A 22847-nucleotide genomic window follows, 5' to 3' on the forward strand; every position below is an offset into this window, starting at 1 on the left:
CTGCCGGAGGAGCCGGCGCGCTCCTCGCTTCCCATTGGCTCGTCTCGCCCGCGCCCGGCGCCATGTTGTGGAGGGGCCGGGCGCCATCTTAGCGCGTCGGGGGCGCAGCGCTCTGACGCGGCCGGCGGAGGCGCCGCCCGGCGAGGAGGGAGAGCTGGCAGCCGCAGGAGGTCAGTGCCGGCCCCGGGCGGGCCTCGCCGCGGCCCCGACCCGTCCTCCGGGGGCCCCGCCGTCGGCAGAGCCCTCCCCCGAGGCTCGGGGGTCGCCCCCCTTCAGCCGGCCGAGCGCCTGGCCCCGGCCCCTGCTTCGCCTCAGGCTCCCGGCCGGCTCCCGCCTCGCTTCTTGCGGTCTCTGTGGTGTTTTTTTTTTTTTTTTTTTTTTTTTTTTTTTTTTTTTTTTTTTTTTTTTTTTACGTGTTTTTTCCTTTTTTTTTTTTTTTTTCACTCTTCATTTTTCTCATTTTCTCTCTGCTGAGCCCCTCGTTCATCTCTGGGATGAGGTGTTCAAAGCCCCGCGTGTGGCAGGGCGGAGGGTAGGGCGCAGCGCAAGGGGGTTTCTGCTGAGCTCGGGGCTGTGTCTGTGTAATTTGGGGTTTGTGACATATCTGGAGGCTGAGGAGCAACCGGAGCCGCCACGGCTCTGGAGAGGCACAGCCTGCTGCTGCCAAGAGGCCCGTTTCTAACCCCGTTCTCTTCTGCCAGGTTTGGCCATTGACTGAGGCTTCAGTTCACTAGGTCAAAAAGATGCTTTACCTGTTTATTTTCTTCTGGCCTCACGAGTTTGATGCTTCCCAGAGGAGCAGGGGAGCATCACATCTCATAGTGGCAGTGAGCTGTTAAATGTGCATCACCTGCTAAATTTGTATCATCACAAATAGCTCAGAATAAATAAGAAAGATCACCATCATGTAAAAAGTCTTCAACAGTGCACGGTTAACTTACAGCTTAACCAAATACAGATGATTTAATATCGTTCAGCCATGAAAGGGAGCTTTTTTGCTCATCTCTTCCCTGCCCTGGCATCCCCTCACTTCTGGCTCTGTTGCTTGTCAGACTTTTCTACTAGCAGATTCAGTCAATTACACTGTTGAAAAGCAAACCTAGCAAAAGAAAAAGAAGGATATCTTCCTGCTTTTAGTGCGTTAATTGGTGCACAGAAAGGTGCTGCAATGCCAGAGCTGGCATGAGAGAAGACAGAGCCATGTGCTTGGGACGGGAGCAAGTATCTGTCTGACAGGATTAAGGGATGATGGGAGTTTCATTCCTATCTGCCCCTCCCTTTAAGGTGCTACTTATGTGTCCCATTCATGTAGGATGCTTTAGGAAGTTCTTCCAAACAGACTATAGGAATTAAAGCTGATCTAGTATCTTGTAATTATTTAGTTTCTGCTTCTTTATTGCTTCCGTCCACAGAATATGCACTTGTTTGATGTACCTTGAGAAACTAAAACTTTTCTGAGGCTAATACCTTCATGTATATCTTTACTCGTATTTTTCTGAATTCCTGGAACTCTGACAATAAGCAGCAGCATCTCTCTTGCTGAGAAGCGTGGTATTCAAGGTCTCTCGAATCCAGGGTACAAAGGAGGATTCGTGCTTCCATCCAGTCTGAAGCTAGGTTAAGCCCACCGAACTCTAGTGTAATCACAACTTAGATTTGATATTTTTGTGAAAAGCGCCTTTTTTTTTTTTTTTTTTCATTTTAAGAAAATGAAAGCCTTACCACTTGATGATGAGGATCAATTCTGAGAAGTCTCAAAAATAACAGATGTACTTCTGCTGGTACACGTTCAAGTAACAGTGTAAATCTTGAGCATGATGTCCACGGTTAAAATGTTCTGGTGGCTGCATGTTGGAACCCAGTCATTTTCATCTCTTTTTGCCACCACCTGGGGAAGGCTCACTCTGCCATATCCTTGGCCATGCTTCCTTCTGTCTGCTTTGCACATGCTCTAGGCTGGCAGCATAAATGATTTAATTTGGGGACTTTTCCCCAGTGCCCTCCCTCTGAAATACCCCAGATCTTCACTTTTTATTGGAGTTATTCACCTCACTAAATAAATAGGTGTCAGCACAGAATGAGGGATGGGTTATAGCTGGAGGCAGCAAAGGAAGACTTAGTTCTGTGTAAGAAAGAATAATTTGACTTAAGCTGTGACAGAAAACTAAACCTTCAGTATTCTAGCCAAGTGTCACCTTCAATGAATAGTGCACTCTATTTTGTCTGCAGCTGCAACTGTAAACAGTTTTTTAGTGGTAATATTCATCTGAAGTACTTCTGAATACATTTGTTTGTATATAAATATGCGCATGTAGGTGTTCCTTTAATTTAGTGATACTTTGCTGCTCTTCTAGGAGGTTTAGATGATGAACGTGATGAAGACAGCAGGCTCAAGATGTAGTTCTTGAATTTCTGCATTCATGGTCTGCATTCATGTTGCCTTATGTGAAGCTCTATATTTTGAGTGAGAAGTTTGGGTGAGAATGACCTGATTTCAGCCAGGCCTTTCAGCCTTTCTCTGTGCAGCAGCACAGGTTTTCATTGAAAGTAGTAAGCCCTGTAATACGTGTGGCCACTCGTTTTCAGTTTATGGAATGCTAAAAAGAAGGTAGGATTTTTGTGAAAGCAGACTGTTGTGGGTTAATTTCTTCTCTAATACTTGAGGGCAGGTAGGTTTTGCAAACAAAATTAATTACTTCACATCAAGATAGGGCAGTGATCCTATAGTCTGCAAGTGATAAGCTTTTGGTGGAATGTCTGAAGACTTTAGGTTTGGAAGTTGTGTTATAAAGACAGTCCTAGATAACAGGGACATGTGCAGATCATGATTGATGCCATTTGCTGTGATCACAGAATCACCTAGGCTGGAAAAGACCTGTGAGGTCCTCAAGTCTCCAACCATCAGTCTGACCTACTGAACCCCATCTCTGAGCCATCTCCCTTAGTGCCACATCCACACATCTCTCAAATGCCTCCACAGATGGAGTCTCTACCTGTTCCCTGGGCAGCCTGTTCCAATGCCTGATCACCTTCTCCCTGATTCAGTTCTTCCTCATGTCCAACCCAAACCTTCCCTGGTGCGACTTGAGACAGCAGCTGAGGTTATGTGGCACACAAATTTAAAACCTTGATGGCATCTTTTCCCATCATAGCTCTGAAATTTGTGCTTTCCTTCTCTGTGCTCAGGAAGGTTCAGAATCGCTCCTGTCAGTTCAAACCCATCGTCTTCTGAAAAGCAGTTCTTAATTTTATTAGAGTTGGAGATTATAAAACTAGACTTGGAGTTTGCAAGAGGCTGCTGCAGTGGGACCTGGTATATATTTTTGGGGCTCCCAAAAGCCTGTCATACGTAACCACACGCAAAGGCAAAGGATTCTGTCCTTGGCAGCTGAGTTTGTAAAGCTCCGACATGAATACAGGAAAGATAGGAAGTTAATAGGGACAGTTTATGGCAAATGATTTGCTTGAATTAATGAATCAAATAGTAGGCTGATAAGTTCTCTAGAATTCGTATTTCAGACAAAACAAAGGTGTTTTTTTTTTTATTTTTTTAAATATCTCTTGTGATGTAAGTCATTGCCTGCAGGTTTTTTTTTCCTCCTAGCAAATCAGCAAAACTTGGTCCTGAAATTGTTAGTGAAAAATAGCATAATTTAAATTATATTTGGGGGGTGAGGGCTGATGGGAAGCAAGTTTCCCTTCCCAAGTGTGAATGCCATGTCTGATAGAGCCTCCTAGCTAAACCTGCAACTTCGAGTTTTCCTCCAAAAGAAATCTGGGGTGTTTTTAGGGGGTCGCATACCCCCAATGAGGCTGAGGAAGATCCCAGTTTTAAAATATTTATGTTATCAGATTTATAAGCAGTGAAACTTAATGATTTCTTTTTTTTTGTGTGTGTGTGTGTGGTGAAGCTACCAGTGGAGTCAAGCCTCAAAGTTAGATGATAAAACAAGGCAATGATCATTTGCAGCATTAGATATAAATTCAGGTTAATTCATTGGCTGAGTTGCATTTTCATAATTTGTACCTCTAGTTTCTTCTGTTTTGTGGCTTCTAGGTGTCATCTTTATAGTAGTTGTCCTCCTTTGTCTCAGGTTTTGTCAGGAAGAAAAACAGATGTAACATCCTTAGCATAATTCCTGGTAGAGTTCACAAAACTCCTGTTATGACAGCATTGATCTACCTTCTTCGTGTACCCATAATACTGAATTGTATTCATGCAGTTGCACAGAACAGTTCCTGAATAGTTTCTTGGTGAAGTCTGTATGCTTTGAAACCATGTTGCTGAACATCGTCCTGTCCAGTGTGCTTTGTTGGTGGTGCCACTGGGTTTCTTTTTTCCCCCAATAATGTTTGTATGCTGTTAAGGACAGTACAGACTTCATTACGAAATGGATGCACATCCATTAAAACCTTGTTAGGAGATGTTATCGTATTTCTTTGCACATGTAATTAATTCAGGTTTGACTTACTGCTTTGACGGGAGGTGAAATCACTGCTTAAGAATGCAGGGAACGTCCTTTGCTTTTGAATCTTAAAATTACACTCCTGCGACATTGGATTAACGTTTGTGAGCTGGATCTTGGCTGGTGAAGGGTAGTGAGGATTTGGAGTTCATGTGCTGTGGCCTGGGATTTGTCATGGTGAGGTGATAAAATTTCTAGAGCAACACTGCTAGATCCTGGCCTGGTGAGTTCTGATGATGGTAACACACTTTCATACCACTGCCCTGTATCCCATCACTTAGGTGAGAATGTAATTAAGAATGCTGTTGCAAAATCCAGCCTTCATCCTACAATACAGATCTTGTTTGAGGCCTGATGCCTGAGTGACCAAAGGCAAGGGCTTGGTGTCATATAAAAACTTGTTTGACCATGTGTCCGTACTGGTGCTTAGAGCTAAGGTGGTGATGTTCAGCACTGTTGACTTTCACGTAGCAAAGGTTGGCCAGGGTGTTCTTTGACAGCTTATTTTCTTTATTTTCCTTAAAGCTGACGTTAGTCAGTTTTTTCACCCAAAGACTTTCTTTTGCAGGATTTAGAATTTAATCCTTGTTAACCAACTCCTTGAAATGGAGTTTGATGGGGAAGAATGGTTTGTGGTGTTCTCTTGTATTTCCATATATCCATGCCTGGAAAAAAAAGCAGTGTTACACTCGAGACGACAGCTATTACCTGAGGATAAAGAGGAGTTGGATATGACTAGAATTTTCTAGTAAAGGAGATGAAATAGTATGAAACCTCCTGGCCTCGCTAGATGGAGGGGAAAGAAATCTAAGCATTTGGCACTAAGAAATTGTATCGAATCTTTCCCTTGGTTTTCAGCAGTAGTTAAAAGTACATAATCGTACAGGAGGTTTTGTTTATTAGTGCCTTGCATTATTTGTTTATTAGTGTCTTCTAGGTCTAAATGTAAGATTTGAGTGGGTTGTTCAGGAAATTGTACCTTAAACCTATTGGAAAGTGGCTGTGGAAATCTGCAGCTGTCTTATCAGTGAGATTTTTGCAGAGAAAATGCTTCCCATCAACTCTCAGGCGATGCATTGAGAGTGAGATGTGCTTGCTTAGAATTACAGAAACCACTTTCTGCTTTTTTTTCCCCTTTTAGTAACAATTGATGTTCTGAAGGTCACTCTGCCCACTAAAAGCTTCATTCCCAAGCTTTTCTGCAAGGACTTCGTAGGGGGAAATGAATTGATCAGGAGGGAGATTTTTGCTTGTTTTGAGGATCAACACTTAGAAACCTTTTAACTTCCAAAATTTGTCTTTTTAATTCACTTCTAGGGTGCCAAGCGTGACTTAAAGTTGATCTTTTTATTAATGTCATTCCCTGCCTAAACTTTGAATAAGTAGAATTAATCAGTTTAAATAAATAAAGGCTTCTGGCTAGACTCTGCATGGACATAGTTGTGTAGTCTCTGTACATTGCTGGCAGTTTCAATCAAAACCAAGGTTTAGCTCTAATTGATTGTAAAATTGTGAAAATACCAACATAACGAAACGGATTTGCAGGCACAGTGTCCTGTGACTGTATTCAGATTGACTCTGGCTTCTTTAAAAAAAAAAAAAAAAAAAGTGTTTTCAGTACTGCATGGCTAACTCATCCTGGGGCATCCTTGATTGCTGACACTTTATCTTTACCTAGCTTAATGCAGAGCTCCATTAAAAATGGCCTTTGTGCGAATTAAACCGTAATGCATGCAGAGAAGGCAGACTCAAGAAATGTGTGCATCGTGGCTAATTCACGCTGGGATAAACATAATTGAACTTCCTTGAGGGGAGGGAAGTTGGAGCTGGACATCCAAGCATTGTCTTCTGTAAGCTCTTCTCAGGCTGCCATCAAACAGCAGATTTGGTGAAGTTCATTTCAATTTGAGCGCTGTGAGCAACACTTGGCGTTAAGACAGAGAGAGAAAAGCTGAGGTGGGAAAGTATCTTAAAAGAAAATAATAAACATGTTTTTTTGTATTCAAAAGGCAGAAAAAAAGAAAGCAGTGCAGCCTTAATTTATTCAATAGCATGCTCCACAATGCAAAGCCTGATTGCTTTGTAGTTGCTCTGGCCATAACCCTTGAGAGGAACGTACCTCAGTGCAGAGGAGGGTGGGGGCTGAAGAGAAGTGAAGCTTCAGTAGGTAAGGTTGCTTAAAGGTTTTGAGGGGGAAGCATTTCTATAAGTGATAGCAAATTTGTGAATAGACTGAGCTGATGGAAGTGCGTCAGCAGCTGCTGGGTAAATGTAGAGTCGTAAATGCTAGAATGGTTTGGGTTGGAAGGGACCTTGAAGCCCACCCAGTTCCACCCCCCTGCCACGGGCAGGGACACCTCCCACCAGCCCAGGCTGCCCAAAGCCCCATCCAGCCTGGCCTTGAGCACCTCCAGAGGTGGGGCATCCACAGCTTCAGCCCTTTGATCACCCTTGTGGCTCTCCTCTGGACTTGCTCCAACAGCTCTGTATCCTTTGTGTGCTTGGGGCCCCAGAGCTGAACACAGGTGGGGTCTCACGAGAGCAGAATAAAAAGGGGAACATCACTTCCCTTGCCCTGCTGGCCATCCTGCTTTTCATGCAGCTGAGCATAAGCCTGGCTTTCTGGGCTGCAAGTGCACGTTGCTGGCTCATGCTGAGCTTCTCATCAACCAACAGCTGAGGTCCTTAGCAGAGCTGCTCTCAATCCAATCTCAGTTCTGGGTTATGCCCATGGCAGAGGTGACAATATGAGGAATTCCTTGCATGATCTGATCCTATGTATTGATCTTTGTATGGCACAGGGTCATGCAGTCGATATGACTAGTTGTGGCACTTTACGTTGAGGTAAAGAAAAAACAAAGTGAAAATACAGTATTTCGAAATCTGCCTTGTCACAGCACAGTAAGTTTATGAAGTATTTATCTCTTAAACAGAATCTTGCTGTGTTCAGTATGTCTTGAATTTTGCTTTGCTTATCCTGTTGCATTGCACATGGGCTTCTAAGGGCTGAACATGGGACTTTAAATGTAGGATCAGTCCTGTGGAAGGACACGTGCCCACCTGTGATCAAGGCTCAAGTGGTCTGTTAGGTAGTGATTGATAGTGCTAATAGTTTTCATGCTGCAGACAGCTGACCAAGATGTACTTATCAGAACGTAAGGAAAAAGCCTGTCTCTTCTGATGGGAGCTTTTGTTTGAATGTGTACCTGTCTGTACTAGCAAGCTGTCCTCACATAGTGTTGCTATCCAGTGATGTCTGAGGAACAGAAGCAGGCAGGGATAGTTATAATGGGATGGAGGGACATGCAGTAGGGCCATAGAACTATCCCACTTTCTTGGGCCATCTGAGGTCCTTTTTTGCTGTAGTCTTTCTGCTTCCACCAGGACACAAGTCTCAGCTGATCATGAAGTTCTCTACTGGAGCTCAGCTTCGAGAGAGTTTTCTTATTCCGGCTTTGGGTAGAACTGAAATCTGCTGAATGTTGTGGTAGCAATTTGTGTGCTTTTGTTTTCCATCATCCTGTTATAAATTAGAAGCGCCATTTCCAAATTCTACTTCTGTAGAATAGATGTTACTAACATCCGAGGGGAAAGATCAGTGTTGGGGAAAGGGAAACGGAGAACATCCCATCCTTTTCTTAGCTGTGAGAAAGATGCATGCAAACTGCTGAAGTCAGAAGACTGGTTACGAATCCATCTGCCTTTTCTCATTGCAGTTTACATGAAGCTCAAGCTCTGAACCTGCTATGACTGACCCAGACGTCCTCACTGAGGTCCCTGCCGCTCTCAAACGCCTTGCCAAGTATGTTGTGCGTGGGTTTTATGGCATTGAACATGCTTTGGCTCTGGACATCCTCATCCGAAACCCCTGTGTGAAGGAAGAGGACATGTTAGAGCTCCTGAAATTTGACAGGAAGCAGTTGCGGGCTGTCCTCAACACCCTCAAGGGTGACAAGTTCATCAAATGCAGGATGAGGGTCGAGACAGCTCCAGATGGGAAAACCACCCGTCACAACTATTACTTCATCAACTACCGCCTGCTGGTTAACGTGGTGAAGTACAAGCTGGACCACATGAGGAGGAGGATTGAGACGGACGAAAGGGACTCCACCAATCGCGCCTCTTTTAAATGCCCCATTTGCTTCAGCACTTTCACAGACCTGGAGGCCAACCAACTCTTCGACCCAAGGACAGGTAAGATACAGTAACAATGCTCTGGCTTTCTCCTTCCTTAGTGCCAGGCTTTAAGGAAAGTCTTAGGATAATTCTCCTGAGCTTGGCAGAAGGTCGAGATAATGTTTCTGCATGTGGTAAGTGTCTGAATATCAAAATACTGTAAAAACGTTGCAGAAAAATAATGTCGTGTTTTACTGCCCCACTGCTATTTGTTTTGGTAATGGTTGCAGTAGTTCTTGCAGAATCTGTACAGGCAAATAGCAATTTTGGTAAAACGCTTGGTGGTAAGCTGAGTGACAAGCAGTAGAGAAATGGAAGTCTTACCCCAATCAAACTCAAGGATGAGTAAGGGGAGCTGTCCTTTTTGGAAGAAGCTGGCTTTTTGGTGTAACCTGGTCTTGCCTTTAAAGCTGCATGACTTCTTGTTTGCAGAGAGGACACACAAATCACGGAGTATTATATGCAGGAAATTTGTACTATAGATATGGGCATGCGGGGAGTGAACTGTTACTGTTTAATTTGCTTCTAGCCATTTCATTATGCTGTACAACCTGGCTTCCCTAGTGTAAACCATTCTCACGGAAGTTAAATTAATTTCAGACTTGTCTGTGCTTGGGAGTAAACAATTTTTTTTGCCAAGTGCGTGCCTCAGTGGAGGTGTGTATCTGTCTCATGCATACAAAAGCAGAGTCATTCCTGGGTGTCAAAGGGGCAGGCAAAATGCTTTGTGTCTTCTGTGCTAGGGAATAAAAGGAAAAACACCTGCACCTGATGAGATCCTACTTTGCCTCTCTAATCTGGGTTTATCCTGGGGGGAAGACAGGGAGCAGAGGTTGGGTGTCAGGCCTCTACCTTCTGAACTAGTTTCTTGGTGCTCTTTAATGTTTCCTTTTAAATTCTTTCTCCTGCGGACAGCTTTTATTTTTTTCAAAGTTACGTTGCAGTGGATTGTGTTGGCCACATGCCTCCACTGCCCTCTGGAATCTCCTCTTAGAAAAGACCTGAGACCCATTCGGGTCTCTTGCAGAGAGAACTCTGGAAGAGGTGTGGAGGATCCAGGTTCACTGGACTGTTCCAAGGATGCCTTTGCCCTTAAGTTGAAAGGCAAAGTTGGAGGATAACCGAAAGCCTCACAATTTCAGTCAGGGCTGACCTGGGCTGCAGCCACATTAATAAAATGTTGTGAATCAAAACGCAGGGCCAAAGAGGCCCATGGAGCAGGTAGAGCATGGAAAGCATCCTCTCTGCTAGGCTATGCCAGGCTGCACTTAAAATGGCAGTCAGCTTCCCTTCCCTGTCAGTGATGGTAGGAAGGTTTTGAGCCTCTCTGCCTGTAATCGTTCTGTTTCGATTTGTGAAGCGTGACTTGTGAGCTCTGTCCGTACCTCGGGTTTGTAGTGCTCTTCAGTTACCACAGCATCAACCTGTCTCTCAGCTTTAGCAGAGGTCTGGTTTGTATAGGTTACCTGTAGGGTACGGGCCCTCAGATGGAGGTCTTGCTTCAGATCTGTTTTACTCCATTTGTGAGTATAATTTCTGAAATAATTTTGAAGAAAAAAAAAAAACAAACACAAAACAACAACATCAAAAAATAATTTTAAAAAATGGGAAAGACAGCAGAGATTTTTGTAGGTTGGTTGTTGTTGTTTTTTTTCCCTGTAAGAAGTTACTGAGGACATGCAGAAGCGAGTATTTTCCCAAGTCATATTACCTATGTACTTTACTGGGATGTGCAGTGCTGTACCTGTGCTGGGTTTGTAGCTTCCCTGTGCCTTGACGTTGGGAACTTGCATGAGAATCTCTGGCCATCTTCTGTCTTTTCTTCTGCTTTCCTGGAACTCAAAAACACAGAGCATTTTTAGTCTTCTATGCCAAATGATGTAAGCAATGCAAAATAAGTTCAGTTAATGTTCTGACTGTACTTGGAGAACTGGTAATAAAAATTAATAACATTCATAACTTTCACTTGGGTAAATTCTGCTCTTAGTGCAATTGAGATGTAACCAGTTGGCCTTATGCAGCTAGGGTTGGGCTTTACTGTAGAGTCCTGCAGTGATGACTTGGAAGTTGCATCTATCTTTCCAGGCCTTTCCTGTATAAGAAGGTGAATAACCTAGAGTCCTGCAGAAGAGAGTATTTTTGTGTATGGAAAGATTGGACTCGTTTCACACAGCTAATTGCAATTAAAAACATGTAGGAAGAACTTTTGATTCATAAGGTTTCAGATTTCTGTTCTATCTATTGACCTGACAGCAGGCTCGTCAGGAATTGCTGCAGACTGGCCTCCTGCACCGAGCTGACAGTTCTCACCCACTTTGAATGTGTTGAGATCTACAGAAAGAAAAAAGCTAATGCTACGTGACTGAAGTGTTACTTTGAGCCTCGTGTTTCAGGAGGGTTGACTGAGAAAGGAAAAAGATTGTAGTCTTCCTAGAAGATCTTGTTAGGAACGCTTGAAAAACTGATCATTCCTTTTCCTTTGTGTCACCAACTGCAGTCTGACCTGTGCTCTGATATTTCATAGCTTTGTTCTGCATACATGCTAGCAATCACCTGCAGCTGCTATTGTGATGAAGCCTCACGCAGGTAGAAAGCTGCAGCCATTCCCTTAAACAAGGTAAGGGCCCTCTCTTGAGGCAGAGATGTACAAGAAAAAGATTAATTGAGTTACAGTAAGAAAAGTCAAGTGTTAAACGCGTGCTGTGAGTAACAGAGCCGAACTGGCTGCTTCCTGACCTGGGCTGACAATGGACACTGACATAAGTCGCTGGTATGACTTTCATCTGCATCTTCCACAGACTTTGGGGAAGATTTTTCTTCTTTGTGCTTTTAAGTGTAGAAACTACAGAAATTTCTGTAGGGCAGTTCTTGAAATTTTAGAGCAATCTAAGCAATTAGATGCTATCGTGTGGATTGGTTTTAAAAAAAAATAAAAATCTCAGAGGTTTGAATATGTGCAAGTATGTTCTGTGGAGGCTGGGAGGGGGGATCCAAGGAGCTGCATTGTCTCACCCAGTAGAGGGAGCTGTCTTCTTTCCTCTATATGTACAGGCTTGGGTTGATTAATTTGTTGAATGTCACAAAAATAGAAATTTTTTTCATGGATGTGTGTTCTGTAGCATGATTAAGTGGGTCTGGTTGAGGAAGATCTGTAATGTATCCTGTTCTCATACCATAATCATATTTGTAAATCTAGGGTAGTGTTGGAGTTGCCTGTCAAATTCAAGGTCAGTTTGAAAGAAACTGTGACTGGAAACTGGAATAGGGAGAGTGGGGCTGAAGTGAAGGAGTGAGAGAAACAAGATCCTGAAGTGCATTACAGTGGCTGATACTAAGCCATGGATTTCCTTATGTATTCTAAATACTGAACTGTATCAGGATATCCAGCAGGAATTGGAAATATGATGCTGTTGCGATGTTTTTAATTGTGGCTGTACTTGCTAGAGTCTTTTTGGGAATGATAGCAGCTAGGAACTTACCTGCACTCTGCCCTCGCACAGTTTGGTCCTGGTTTGGACCAAACGAATGACTTTGGGTATGGCTGCCCTACTGCTCCTGAAGGCGCACTGTAGTAGGAATTTCCTGAGTATCAGTCTTACTCTGTGTGCTGATACCAAATGTAATTTGGGAAGAATGGATTGAAAGTGCCGATACCAGTTTTCTAGAAGGGGAGACAACGCCTTGAATTTTGCTTTAACCCCACTTGTTTTCCCGTCACTTGTGTCATTTGTGCACTTCGTAACAGGCTTGCATGGAACATGTTCAGAGGCTGGCTCTCTCTACCTGTCACGAGGCACCTCACTATCACATTCATGCATTCAGCTGAGCTTTTGTATGATTTGAGCCCTGTTACTGAGATGGGGAATTTGACCAGTCCTTGATTTTTGCCTTGGTCTTGTGTGTAGATTTCTGGAGCCACTGCCGGCTCCTTGCTTCATCCCCAGTGAGCTATTCAGAACACATCTGACTTCTCTTCTTGTTCTGAATTTCTGCTTCCTCAGGCAAGTACTTCCACTATCTTCAAATCTTCCCAATCTGATTCAAATTGCTCCTGAGCCTGTTCTTTTTTCTTATGTTCCCCCTTCTCCCTGTTTTGTTGTTTGTTTGTTTGTTTTTTTTGCCTTTCCTTTTTCTTCAGGAGCTCCCTTGTCTGTTTCTGGTACATCTCTTTGTACTCTCTCCCTTTCAGCCATTAGAAAAAGAAATCCTGAAGAACTATTCATTCCACATATTTATGCTATGTAGTCAATCCTGTATTTGTTCTTTTTGCTGTTGATTCTTGTTTTTTAGGTCGACTAATTTTTCAGAACAGGCACTCCAGTTAGCTTCATCTGCCCTGTGCTGCCATGTATGTGCTATATCATATTAATACTACTACAGTTCACAGCTTTACCTGCCCAAACTAGGACTTAATCTTTGTAAATCGGCATACCAGAAACTTTCCCTGAAAAAGAAACAGTTGAGAGCAATTCAGTTTGTAACATCACATTCTCTGAAGATTTTTTTGTCTTTTAGTTAGCTTCCCAACTGTTTGTAAACCCTTCCGTGTGACTTTTCTTGACTTTACAGGCACATTTTCCTTGTCTGTGCTCCCACATAAAGCTTTTGGCAAATGCCAACAGAGGGAAACTGCCCATACTCCGCTTAGTTTCACTGTTTCTATTCAAATTTCTGGCAAAAGCTGCAAGAGTGCTCCTGTCAGCTTTACTCTGCTTCAGAATGATAAGGCCTGGAGCTACAGGGAAAGAAAAACTGAGAAAAACATCAGAATTAATGCAGGCTTTTCTGAAAGTAAGAATACTCTTCAGAATGCCTTACAAGGGATTTGTAGATTATATCTGCAACCTGAAGGGGATGAGTACAAGCTGGCCGCTTCTTCTCATGTACCCTTTGGTCCCTCTGTGGGTCACTCAGCTTGATGGAAAAACGGGTGACAGTAGTGCTGGAGCCGGTGCTGTGCTGAACGTGAGGGCTGTAAGGGCCTCTTTGGAGGCAAAATCAGAGACTCAGTGGAGCTGTTGCCTGTAGACTGCTGGCAAACTGATTCCCTGTATTCCAAATTGTCTTCTGGCTGGTGTGCTGTCTCTCTCTCTTTTTTTTTTTTTTTAATCTATCTGATAAATGCAAGCCCATATTTATAGTATTGATAGCATTTTTGTCTGCAAAGAACATCGTATTATTAGCAGTGCAGGAAATAGTTGCCCTTCAAGTAACGGTTATCACTTTAACTTTTCTTCTGGCTTTGCAAATTGAAATAGATAACAATAAGATCTCTAGGATCTGTGAATGTTGCAAAACCATTTGCAGTGATATCCTGAAAGCTGGACTGCAGCGTTCCTATCTTTTACTCTATTAACTCGCTGTTCTTTTGAAACTGCATGCTTGGTAATAGTGTCTGCAGAGTGTCAGCCTTATGGGCACGGGCATCTGTTTTTCACTTGGATCAGGAGCACGTCTAGGATCCTGTTACTTGTGTGGTGTTTCTACAGCTGGATGCAATTTGAGGGAATAGTATGTGGGCCTGCTTGGTGTTGCGGCTCCATCTTCTTGGTTGGAGTGTTTTTAAAACAAACAAAAAAAATAAATAGGAATTTCTTTGGATATTACTTCTGTCCACTTAGGTCTTCCTGTGCTTGCTGTCTGGCTCAGCCTGTGCATAGTAGGACAGGAGGAAGAACCCCTTCAGTTTGGAGCTGCTGACATTGTGCTAATGAGCTGGAGTAGAAATGGCTCTTATTAAGAAGAGGAAAGCATTCCTCTCCCAGTTTTATACTGAATATGTATTAAATCATCTGGTACTTCTGAATGATCAATAATTTGTCTAATGCAGTCCTTTTTTTTTTTTTTTTTTGGAATGTTTAATTTACCTTTTCAAGAGAGAAATGTCTTCGACTGTTCAGAAATCGTTACAGCATTTTTCATGCAATTGGGCTAAAAGCAGCCAGCACAGTGAGGTGAATGAGTAACTCATGGTGCTCCTCGAGGTAACACCAAGTGCTTCTGAAGGTGCTTTTTTTTTTTTTTTCTTTTTAAGATACTAGATTGCTCCCCTTCTCTAAATTGCAAATCCAGGTCAGCAGGAAGGGAGAACTATAGCATGAAATTCAGTGTAATGTTGTTTTTCCGTAATGCAGCACGTCAAATTTGGTTGACACCTTTTGAATTTTCTGTCTTTTGCTGCTTAAACTATGCCTGCGAAATACACATACGCGGACAATTCTGCATATACACTGCAGCCTGTGATCAGAGGGAGCTACAGCATTGCCGTGCCCTCAGAGCACCCTCCCTGCCTCATTCTCCCTTGACACCTGCTGTGCCCCCTGACAGAGCTGATTAGCTTGTTTGCCATACAGTGTGCTTGAAACTGCTGACTGGGTCCCTGGTCTCTCTGCACAGCTGTGCAAAAGCCATTGCCTTTTTCTTTTTCAAATGAAGACCTGCAGTGTGTTTGCTCCCCAAGCGCTGCTAATTGGGCAGAGGTTGGAGGCCTGAGTGTGTCCATCCCATATGGAAATAGGTCTCGGAGCACACGTGCCAGGTAGGCATGGTGCTGGTGCATTGTCAGTGCTGAGATGGCACAGAAATGCTATGCTTATGGTGGGCAAAACCAGAAAGCTGCAGTGAAGCAACAGCAAAGTGGAGCAGGCATCTCTGTCTCAATCTTTCATGAGTCTGTAGACAAGCCTTATGACGTTGGGAACTAGGTGGTAATGGGGCTTTCCCACCAAATGCTTCATTTTGTAGGTTTCATTAGCTTCAGTTCAGCTATTTGCAAGTCCTAGAGAGTGAGGTGCAATGGCAAAGTAGCTTTGGTCATCTAGCAGTTCTTCAAGACGCCTGACAGTATGTTCTGAAGCTGTCTTTTGGAGCCCTGAAAAAAAATGCAGTTAAACCAAACGGATGTAGACATAGTCTTGAAAATGTTGCTAAGCTGTACACAAGCCCTAGAAGACAAATGAAAGATGCCTAGAGTGATTACCTAAAACCAATTCCATGTCTAGAGGAGTTTTGACTTGTTTTGAGTATGAAAAGTAGGTCCTCTGGAAATGAGGAGACATTTCTGCTCAGAAAGAGCGGTCAGGCATTGGGACGGGTTACCTGGGGAGGTGGTGGTGTCACTGTCCCTGGGGGTGTTCAGGGAAAGGTTGGATGTGGTGCTTGGGGACATGGTTTAGTGGGTGATATTGGTGGTAGGGTGATGGTTGGACCAGATGGTCCAGGAGGGCTTTTCCAACCTTAATGATTCTATGATAAATAGAAAGCATAACATCATGGAGGGTGGGGTTTTTTGCTTTTTTATACTTGAAAGGTATGTGTGTGTTGTTTTGTTTTTTTTTAATGTGTTGAAAAGAAGGTCAGAGTTGGTCCTTAGTGTCGCTCAGTTCTGTGTTTAAGGGGTGTGCATCTGAACCTTAATCTGCGAGCTCAGACAAGCACCCTTTGCCACTAATCTCTTGCACTGTCTGAAAAATTAACAACTTCCCCTCTGGCAGCATTCAAGCTGTTCTTTCTGTTATCATGGCAGTTCAGACTCACTTTCCAGCTTACGAAGAAATATCAATTGTATGAATGAGTGAGAAACATGGGGTTTCTATAGTGATCTGATCAATTGTGCTGCGGGGGTGCCAATGAGAACACGGTTTCTCCTAGCCAGTTTCCAAAGCAGCTGAGTATTGCGAGGCAGAAGTTGCTTGCAGAAGCACGCCAAGTGAAACTGCGGCAGGTGTCCTGCTGAAATGCTTGATAACTGGCAATAATGCCATCACTGTACATGCCAAACGTACACTTCTTGCAGTTGCAGTCCACGTGTGCCCTGCCAAATCACAAGATCTGCTTCCTTTCATTTACAAGAATAAGCATTAGTTGTGTCCCGGCCAGATTTGCTCGGGGTCTTAAATGTGGAGGATGGAGTTAAGGTCACCGACAGCAGCCTCGAGTTAAAAGCAATATTGAATTTGGTCTTAATGGAAAGCTGCTGGTTCCTTCTACCCCTCTGATGTTTTGGGACAAGAAATTGGAGGGCTGATTTTCCAAAGAGTGGGTGACTGCTGTGAAGCTGCGTGCGTTCGTGTCGCAGGTAATGCTGATGTCAGTAAATCTATGGAGAAATACGGGCACAGCATAGATGCCTACGGCGAAGTGACTTGAAAAAAGGTGGGGGGAGGCACGCAAGTGCAAATTCTGCTAGAGAATCCTTTACCTACTTCATGTTGGTTGTTGTTACTATCTTTACCCAAAAGTGCCAAAACTTGCACAATGAAATGGAGAACCCCCAGGGTGTGCCAGCGTTGGACAGTCTTGCATTTAAACTACTTGAAGGGACAAAACTGCTCCACAAGCAATGGTACTCATTCTGTTTCCTACTATGTTTTCGGAGAAATAGGTGCAGTTGGGATGGCATGTAGGTAGGCTGTTCATCGCTTCCTTTTTTGTTCTTGAGTTCCGTTACAAAATAAAGCCACAAATAAGGTAAGGTTTAGTGTTGTTGAACATGCTGCTAGTCACTTATCAGCTCTGAACGTGAACATTTCTGTTGGAATTTGTTGAAAGCTTAGCACCACCAGGAACAGTTCATGAAATCTAGCTTGTTGATGTCAAATAGTGTAAATTTCCTAATTTCTGTTCCAGAAATGCAGAAAAAAGTCCTCTTCTGTCACCATACAGCTGCTCATAAACACATTTCTCCCTGTGTTTATCAGTCTTGCTTTAACCGTGGTAGTGATTCTGTGTAGCCTTCATCAGTGACTTCATGTGAACGTCCTGCAGCGTATAAGATTTTACTCTTGAGAGCTCTCCTGCTGCACAAAACACTCAACTCTTACTTTGGGAAGTGATTATCCTTTTCCCTGCATCATCCCCCACAACTGTGGGCTGAAATTGAAGCAGAAGAACAAAACTCTGCTTGGAGCTTTCATGCTGATGTATTTACACCACCGCTGTCCCCCGGGAGAGTCAAGGTTCACCATTTTCTTTTTCTCTTGTCCTATACTAGATTATGGGTCTATGTGCTTCTTCCTCATTCTAATTACACTCCTTTTTAATTAAAACGCGTTTCCCATACTCTGCAAAAAGGAGTAGAGGATATTTTTTCTGTTAATACGAGAAGATGTGTTTTGGCTGGGTCTTTGCACTGTTAAGGTCTCAACAGTTAACAGAAATTGTTGATGTTTGAAAGAAAAAAATCTGTGTAGCCGTATTGGCTATGTAGATAAGAGAATTAATGATTTTGCTGCTGGAGGATCAAGCTTTATTGTCACCTGGAGGTAACAGAAGCTTTCTTGCTTCAGAAATGTGAGATTTGGGGAGGAAGAAAGATGAAAATGAGAGTGGGAGATTAGGGGGTGGCAAGTGCAAGACAATATTCATTTTAGAAGATAAGCAATCCTTTTGCTGTTCCACCCCAATGTGCTCTTCAGGGAAAAGCAACGGTAGCGAGAGGCATGAAACCTATTTGGTGAAGATTTGCATTTCAAAAGGATTGGCAAGGCTTTTAATTCCCTCCATCAGGAATGGCCAGGAAAGGCATTTCATCAGAACACAGCATCGTGTCTTCAATGATTAAAGGAAATCTGGGAGTCGGAAGGAAATAGGCAGCTGCTTTGGCAGAACAGGAGCAAGCTCAGTAATGTAAAATAGCTCAGATAAAGCCCATCTGAAAATGGATCATGGAAAAAAAAAAAAAAAAAAAAAAAAAAAACTTCCCCTTCACAGTCAAACATTTTCTTCCTCTGAAGCTGTTCAGCAGTCTTATTCTTATTCTCCTGCTTGTTCCTGAGGAATTAAATGTGCCTGATTCGCTTCTTGGTCGCACTGCCATGTGGTGCTAAGGCAGGCTGTCTTTCCTGTGTTACCTTCGCTGTTGGTCTCCACTGGTGTGGCCCCGCTTGCTGAGAGGATTAAACTGCCCTGCTCCTGGGCACGCTCTCACTGACAAGAAGAAAAATGTGTTACAGTTCTACTGCAAGACTGACTATGAACCCTAATGTCAGTGTTTATGGGAATATCTGAACGCTGCAGTTTTAAGTTGTGAAGAGATCATTAGCAACTTTGGGATATAATTCTCTGGAGTCAAGAGAAGAGACCTGCTTTTTTATTTCCATAGTAATTGCATTCAGTTGGTGAAGCTGGTCTTAAAAGGCGTTTGCTTGCCTGTCCTCGGGCCTCAAGCAAAGCACCTGTAGTACACCGTTGCAGTGAGTGGAGGACAAGGTTATAGCTTGACCATAAAAGACAAAGGATTAGGTGATTTGTGATGCTTCATTCAACCTGAGATGGAGGGATGGCTGTCTTAATTGTTCTCTCTGCTTTGCGAACAAGATCATAGGAATAAATCACGTTTATTGCTGGGAACAGACTACATCAATTTTACAAATCCCCATTTTTATATGAGGAGTCAGTAACAGTTATAATTAAGTTGGCCGGTATATATACACAAATACTCTTGTAAAATCCTTAAAATATATGTTGCAAAGGAACTAATGAAGCAAGAAAAACAAAATAATCTTCATCTGCTATATTTGGTTTTATATAAGCTGAAATTTTCAGAAGATGCTGTTTCTGTGCAGAAGAGCTGTCTCTGTATTTGGCTTGATTCTTTGGGGCATTTTAAGGTATTTAACTCAAGGCAGGCTGTGCTCAGCACAATTACCATACGCTTTTTATGCATATAATTTTTTTATGTAATGACCAAACCTTGGGTGGCCACACCAGAACGTTTCTGCCGAGGTGTGTGTTCAGCCTGCACCTCGTCCTTCCTGCTGGCCAGGGGTTTGTGGCTGGTAAATGCCTTGGTGGTTCATCTTAGCCTGCCTGGAGCTGAAAGCCCTAACTTGTAAAGCAGACAGGAACTTGCGGCTTTCAAGGAATGAAGGTCACTCTGCAGCTTAATATTATCTCTGAAATGAAATCCTAATCATGTCAATCTGTTGTACATTCGGTAGTCTGAGTGTTAAGGGTTTGCTGCCTTGTGTTATCAACTCTGCAGCGGTGACAGTCTCATCCAGGGACAAATGGCTTCAGTTGTGAAAACAGAAGATGCAGCAGAGCCTCAGTTTAACCCATGCTCATGTCAGCATGCAGTCTGGGGATCCTCCTAAATGTTTCTGGGGTGGCTGTCATTCAGGTGCCACAGTAGAAACCTGCAGATTGAACCACTGGGCATGAGCTCCAGAGATCCCCCTTGTACCACATTTGCATGGCTTTATAACTTAACAGTTAAGGTTTCTACCTTCAAAAGGGGAAATATTAGGACACCTTTCTTCACGCTTGCCTGATTTCTGTGGTTAGACTGACAGCTTTGCAAGCAAAGTCTTTCTCAGTACATTTTTTTTTCAGGGCTCCACTTCTGTGTGACTCTGAGCCTCTAGATCCTACACAAGTAGAACTCATGCCTTAGAAATACTGAGCCTCTGCTAGTCTTCAGCACTGTTGTAAAATTCCTTGTTTGTTGTTGATATTTAACTAGAAGACAACATGTTTGCAAATTTCTGAGATTCTTTTCTCTCTTTCTGTCTTCTTTTGGGTTAAAGACACTTTGGGACAGAAATGAGTCTTTTATGCTCTGCTTCTCTCCCTGTGGAGTACAGCTGATCAGTTCATCGCTGGTCTTATTAGCTGTAAAGGAAAGGAGTCAGAGCTCATCTCTATTTCAATTTTAGATACTACCTCTCTTCTATCAAATAAGTTGAAGTGTTAGAAATGCACTGTGCACAGATTTAACTAACAGAAGGAAATTCACCTGCCTCCTTGCAGTTGTGCTAATCCTGCTTGCTCTGATGGAAGTGGTTATGGTACTGAGCGTGAGTACGTACTTAAGGAGAAGAAAGGCAAAAGGAAGTAAACAACACATTGGGCCTTCTATATGGAACTTGAGAGCTCAGATATGTGCAATTAACGTCAGTGTGTTCGTTCATAATCAGTTCTGGAAGGAACATTAAGACCCTGTAAGCTTCTCAATATGGGAAATCAGGAACATCAGTTTTAGAAATGTTTGAGAATTCATTTTAGTAGGAGGTTTTTTTTTTTTTTTTTCAGATCACTGACTGAATCAGAATATGTGACAATTTCAAATATGCATTTGCTGATTTCTTTTTTTTTTGAAGGCTATATAAAACCACTTTAATATATGCCAGTGTTTGCATGCAGGTATGCAATACAATTTTTCAGTGTCAAAACATTGATTCATCAACTTGTGATGGCTCTTCATTTAAGAACTGCTGTCAGCTGTGATGCAAAACCCTTCAATACATTTGTGATATGCTTTTTCTTTTTCACATTGTAGCAGTTAGAGCTTGAAATTGCTGTCTTACTCAGAAGTTATCTCGTTGGAGAATATCTCTAGTGGTACGGTCTCAATCACAGGCACTCACTTTCATCTTGTCCATATAGGTCCTTGTAAGTGTCCTGAAATTGCAGTGTCTGAAAAATGAAGTTATGGCATACTGTCTTCATCCCCATTCTGCCAATCTCAAGGTGCATTTATACAGCTTATGACTGTCTTTCTTTGGCAGTATGGAAGGGAAGGTGCTGGTACAGGTGAGTAACGTAAAAGTAATGTGAAAGGCACGATGCTTTCGACTTCAGTAAACTTCATCTGGTTGACTTCTGACAATTTCTGTAGTTTGTAAAGACAGCTTTGCATTCTAATTGTGGTTTCTACAAAAAACCTTTTCCAATTCTGTCTCATTAGTACATTTAGTACATTGCACCTGTGTATATTGTTCTACTTTCAAAATCTTTAGTAGAAAGTATGAAATTAAGTGAACCAAGGTAGACCCTTGAAATGCCCTTTCTGGCTCACAGCAAACAGTCTAAAAATGGTGTTCTTCACCTCTTATGCAGTCATTTCATGATAAATTTATCTGGACCTTATTTCTTCAGTTTCTTGATGAGTCTACAAGACAGTTGAATGTCATCCCTTCCCCCCAGTCAAAATATTTTGCTTCCCATTTTTCCTCTTATCCACTAGCACCTCTAAAACTTCAGATTGGGTTCACCCTTTTTCTGTAATAACTTATATTCATGCTCAGTTCCCTCTATACCAGTAATTCTTTTCTGTGTTTTGGCCTCCAACTCCCAGTTTTCCACAAGTGTCATGACATATAGTCTCTAATAAAATAAGCCATGAACCTGAGGTCTCCTCCACCCTTTCCCAGATCTGAATGCCAGCTGCAGGGCTTGCTGCCATCATAGTTGGTAACTTCTGCTTTAGCTCAAGGCACGTGCTATCCCTCACTGAGCTGCAAGAGAGTACCGAATCCTTTTTGGGGGAGGGAGGAAGACAGAAGGACGTCTAGAGCAGGCTTTTTTTTCTCATTATACATAATCTATTAGTCTAGTAATACATGTATAAAAATTCAAAATTGGTTCACGTTAAAAAAAATGAAATTACTGATAGGGTGAGTGATCAAAAAAGCTTGGGGGGGACCAATCAAGCATATTTCTGCAGCTTCATGTTAGTTCCCTTCCCTTCCGAAGAGAACTTCTATCCCTTGCCTAGTGTCAGGATGTTCATCTTGGATTTTTTTTGGGGGGAAGGGGGGAATCCAAAGCATTATCAATTTGTTATTTAAGGGTTAAATCAGACTTTGGATTTGTTTTTGAATTTGAAAGGCAGTGTTTGGTGTTTTTTTTTTTTTTTTAGAAGATTTTTTTTTTTTTAATAAAGTACCCTGATCTTTCACTGACTGCTTTTATCCAAATTCTGAACATTTCTTCTTGCTTTCACTGTAATTTTTTTGTCTGTCTTTCCTTGACCCTGAAGTAAATTCTTTATAAGTGCTCAATGCTTCGTTGAGAAATGGAGAGACACTTCTCTCGCATCTTTGATCCGTATTGCCATGTTTTTGTGGCGTGCATCGAGCAGACAATGAAGAGATGAAATGGGGATGGTTATGACTTTCAAGTGATGAACCATCTGCAAGTTAGTCCTTGGAGCGCACAGAGATAGATGCCACTAACTTTGTAGTGCTGTTCTTCGTCTCGTACCCAAGGAGAACTGGGAGTATTCTGGTTTGGGATTGCAGAGATAACAAGTGATTGCTTTTGTGCCTGCTTCCTGTAATAATCTCTGGTTTTCGTAGTGCATCGAGTGACTGGTGCAGGTGCCAGCAGAGCGAGGTTACGTGGTTTGGGGTTTTGGTTGTGTTTTTTATTCTCTGTTCGCCTCATTTAGTTGTAGCTCTGAGGCAAAACAGCCCCTGGTCC

The 22847-nt window shown here is 42.7% G+C and overlaps 1 protein-coding gene across 2 annotated transcripts in view; it reads left to right on the top strand.

The window, feature by feature from the left end:
- Nucleotides 1-82: 82 nt before the first annotated feature.
- Nucleotides 83-22847, top strand: part of GTF2E1 (general transcription factor IIE subunit 1) — a 45387-nt gene continuing 22622 nt past the window's right edge. Inside the window, exons 1-2 of one of the 2 annotated variants that reach the window (XM_082751938.1) lie at nucleotides 83-170; nucleotides 8183-8660. In XM_082751938.1, coding sequence (XP_082608064.1) covers nucleotides 8213-8660 — 448 coding nt within the window. In that variant the 5' untranslated portion in view covers nucleotides 83-170; nucleotides 8183-8212. The other variant, XM_082751939.1, reaches the window with a different exon arrangement.

This window comes from Aythya marila, assembly GCF_965140915.1.
Source record: "Aythya marila genome assembly, chromosome: 1".
NCBI lineage: Eukaryota > Metazoa > Chordata > Aves > Anseriformes > Anatidae > Aythya > Aythya marila.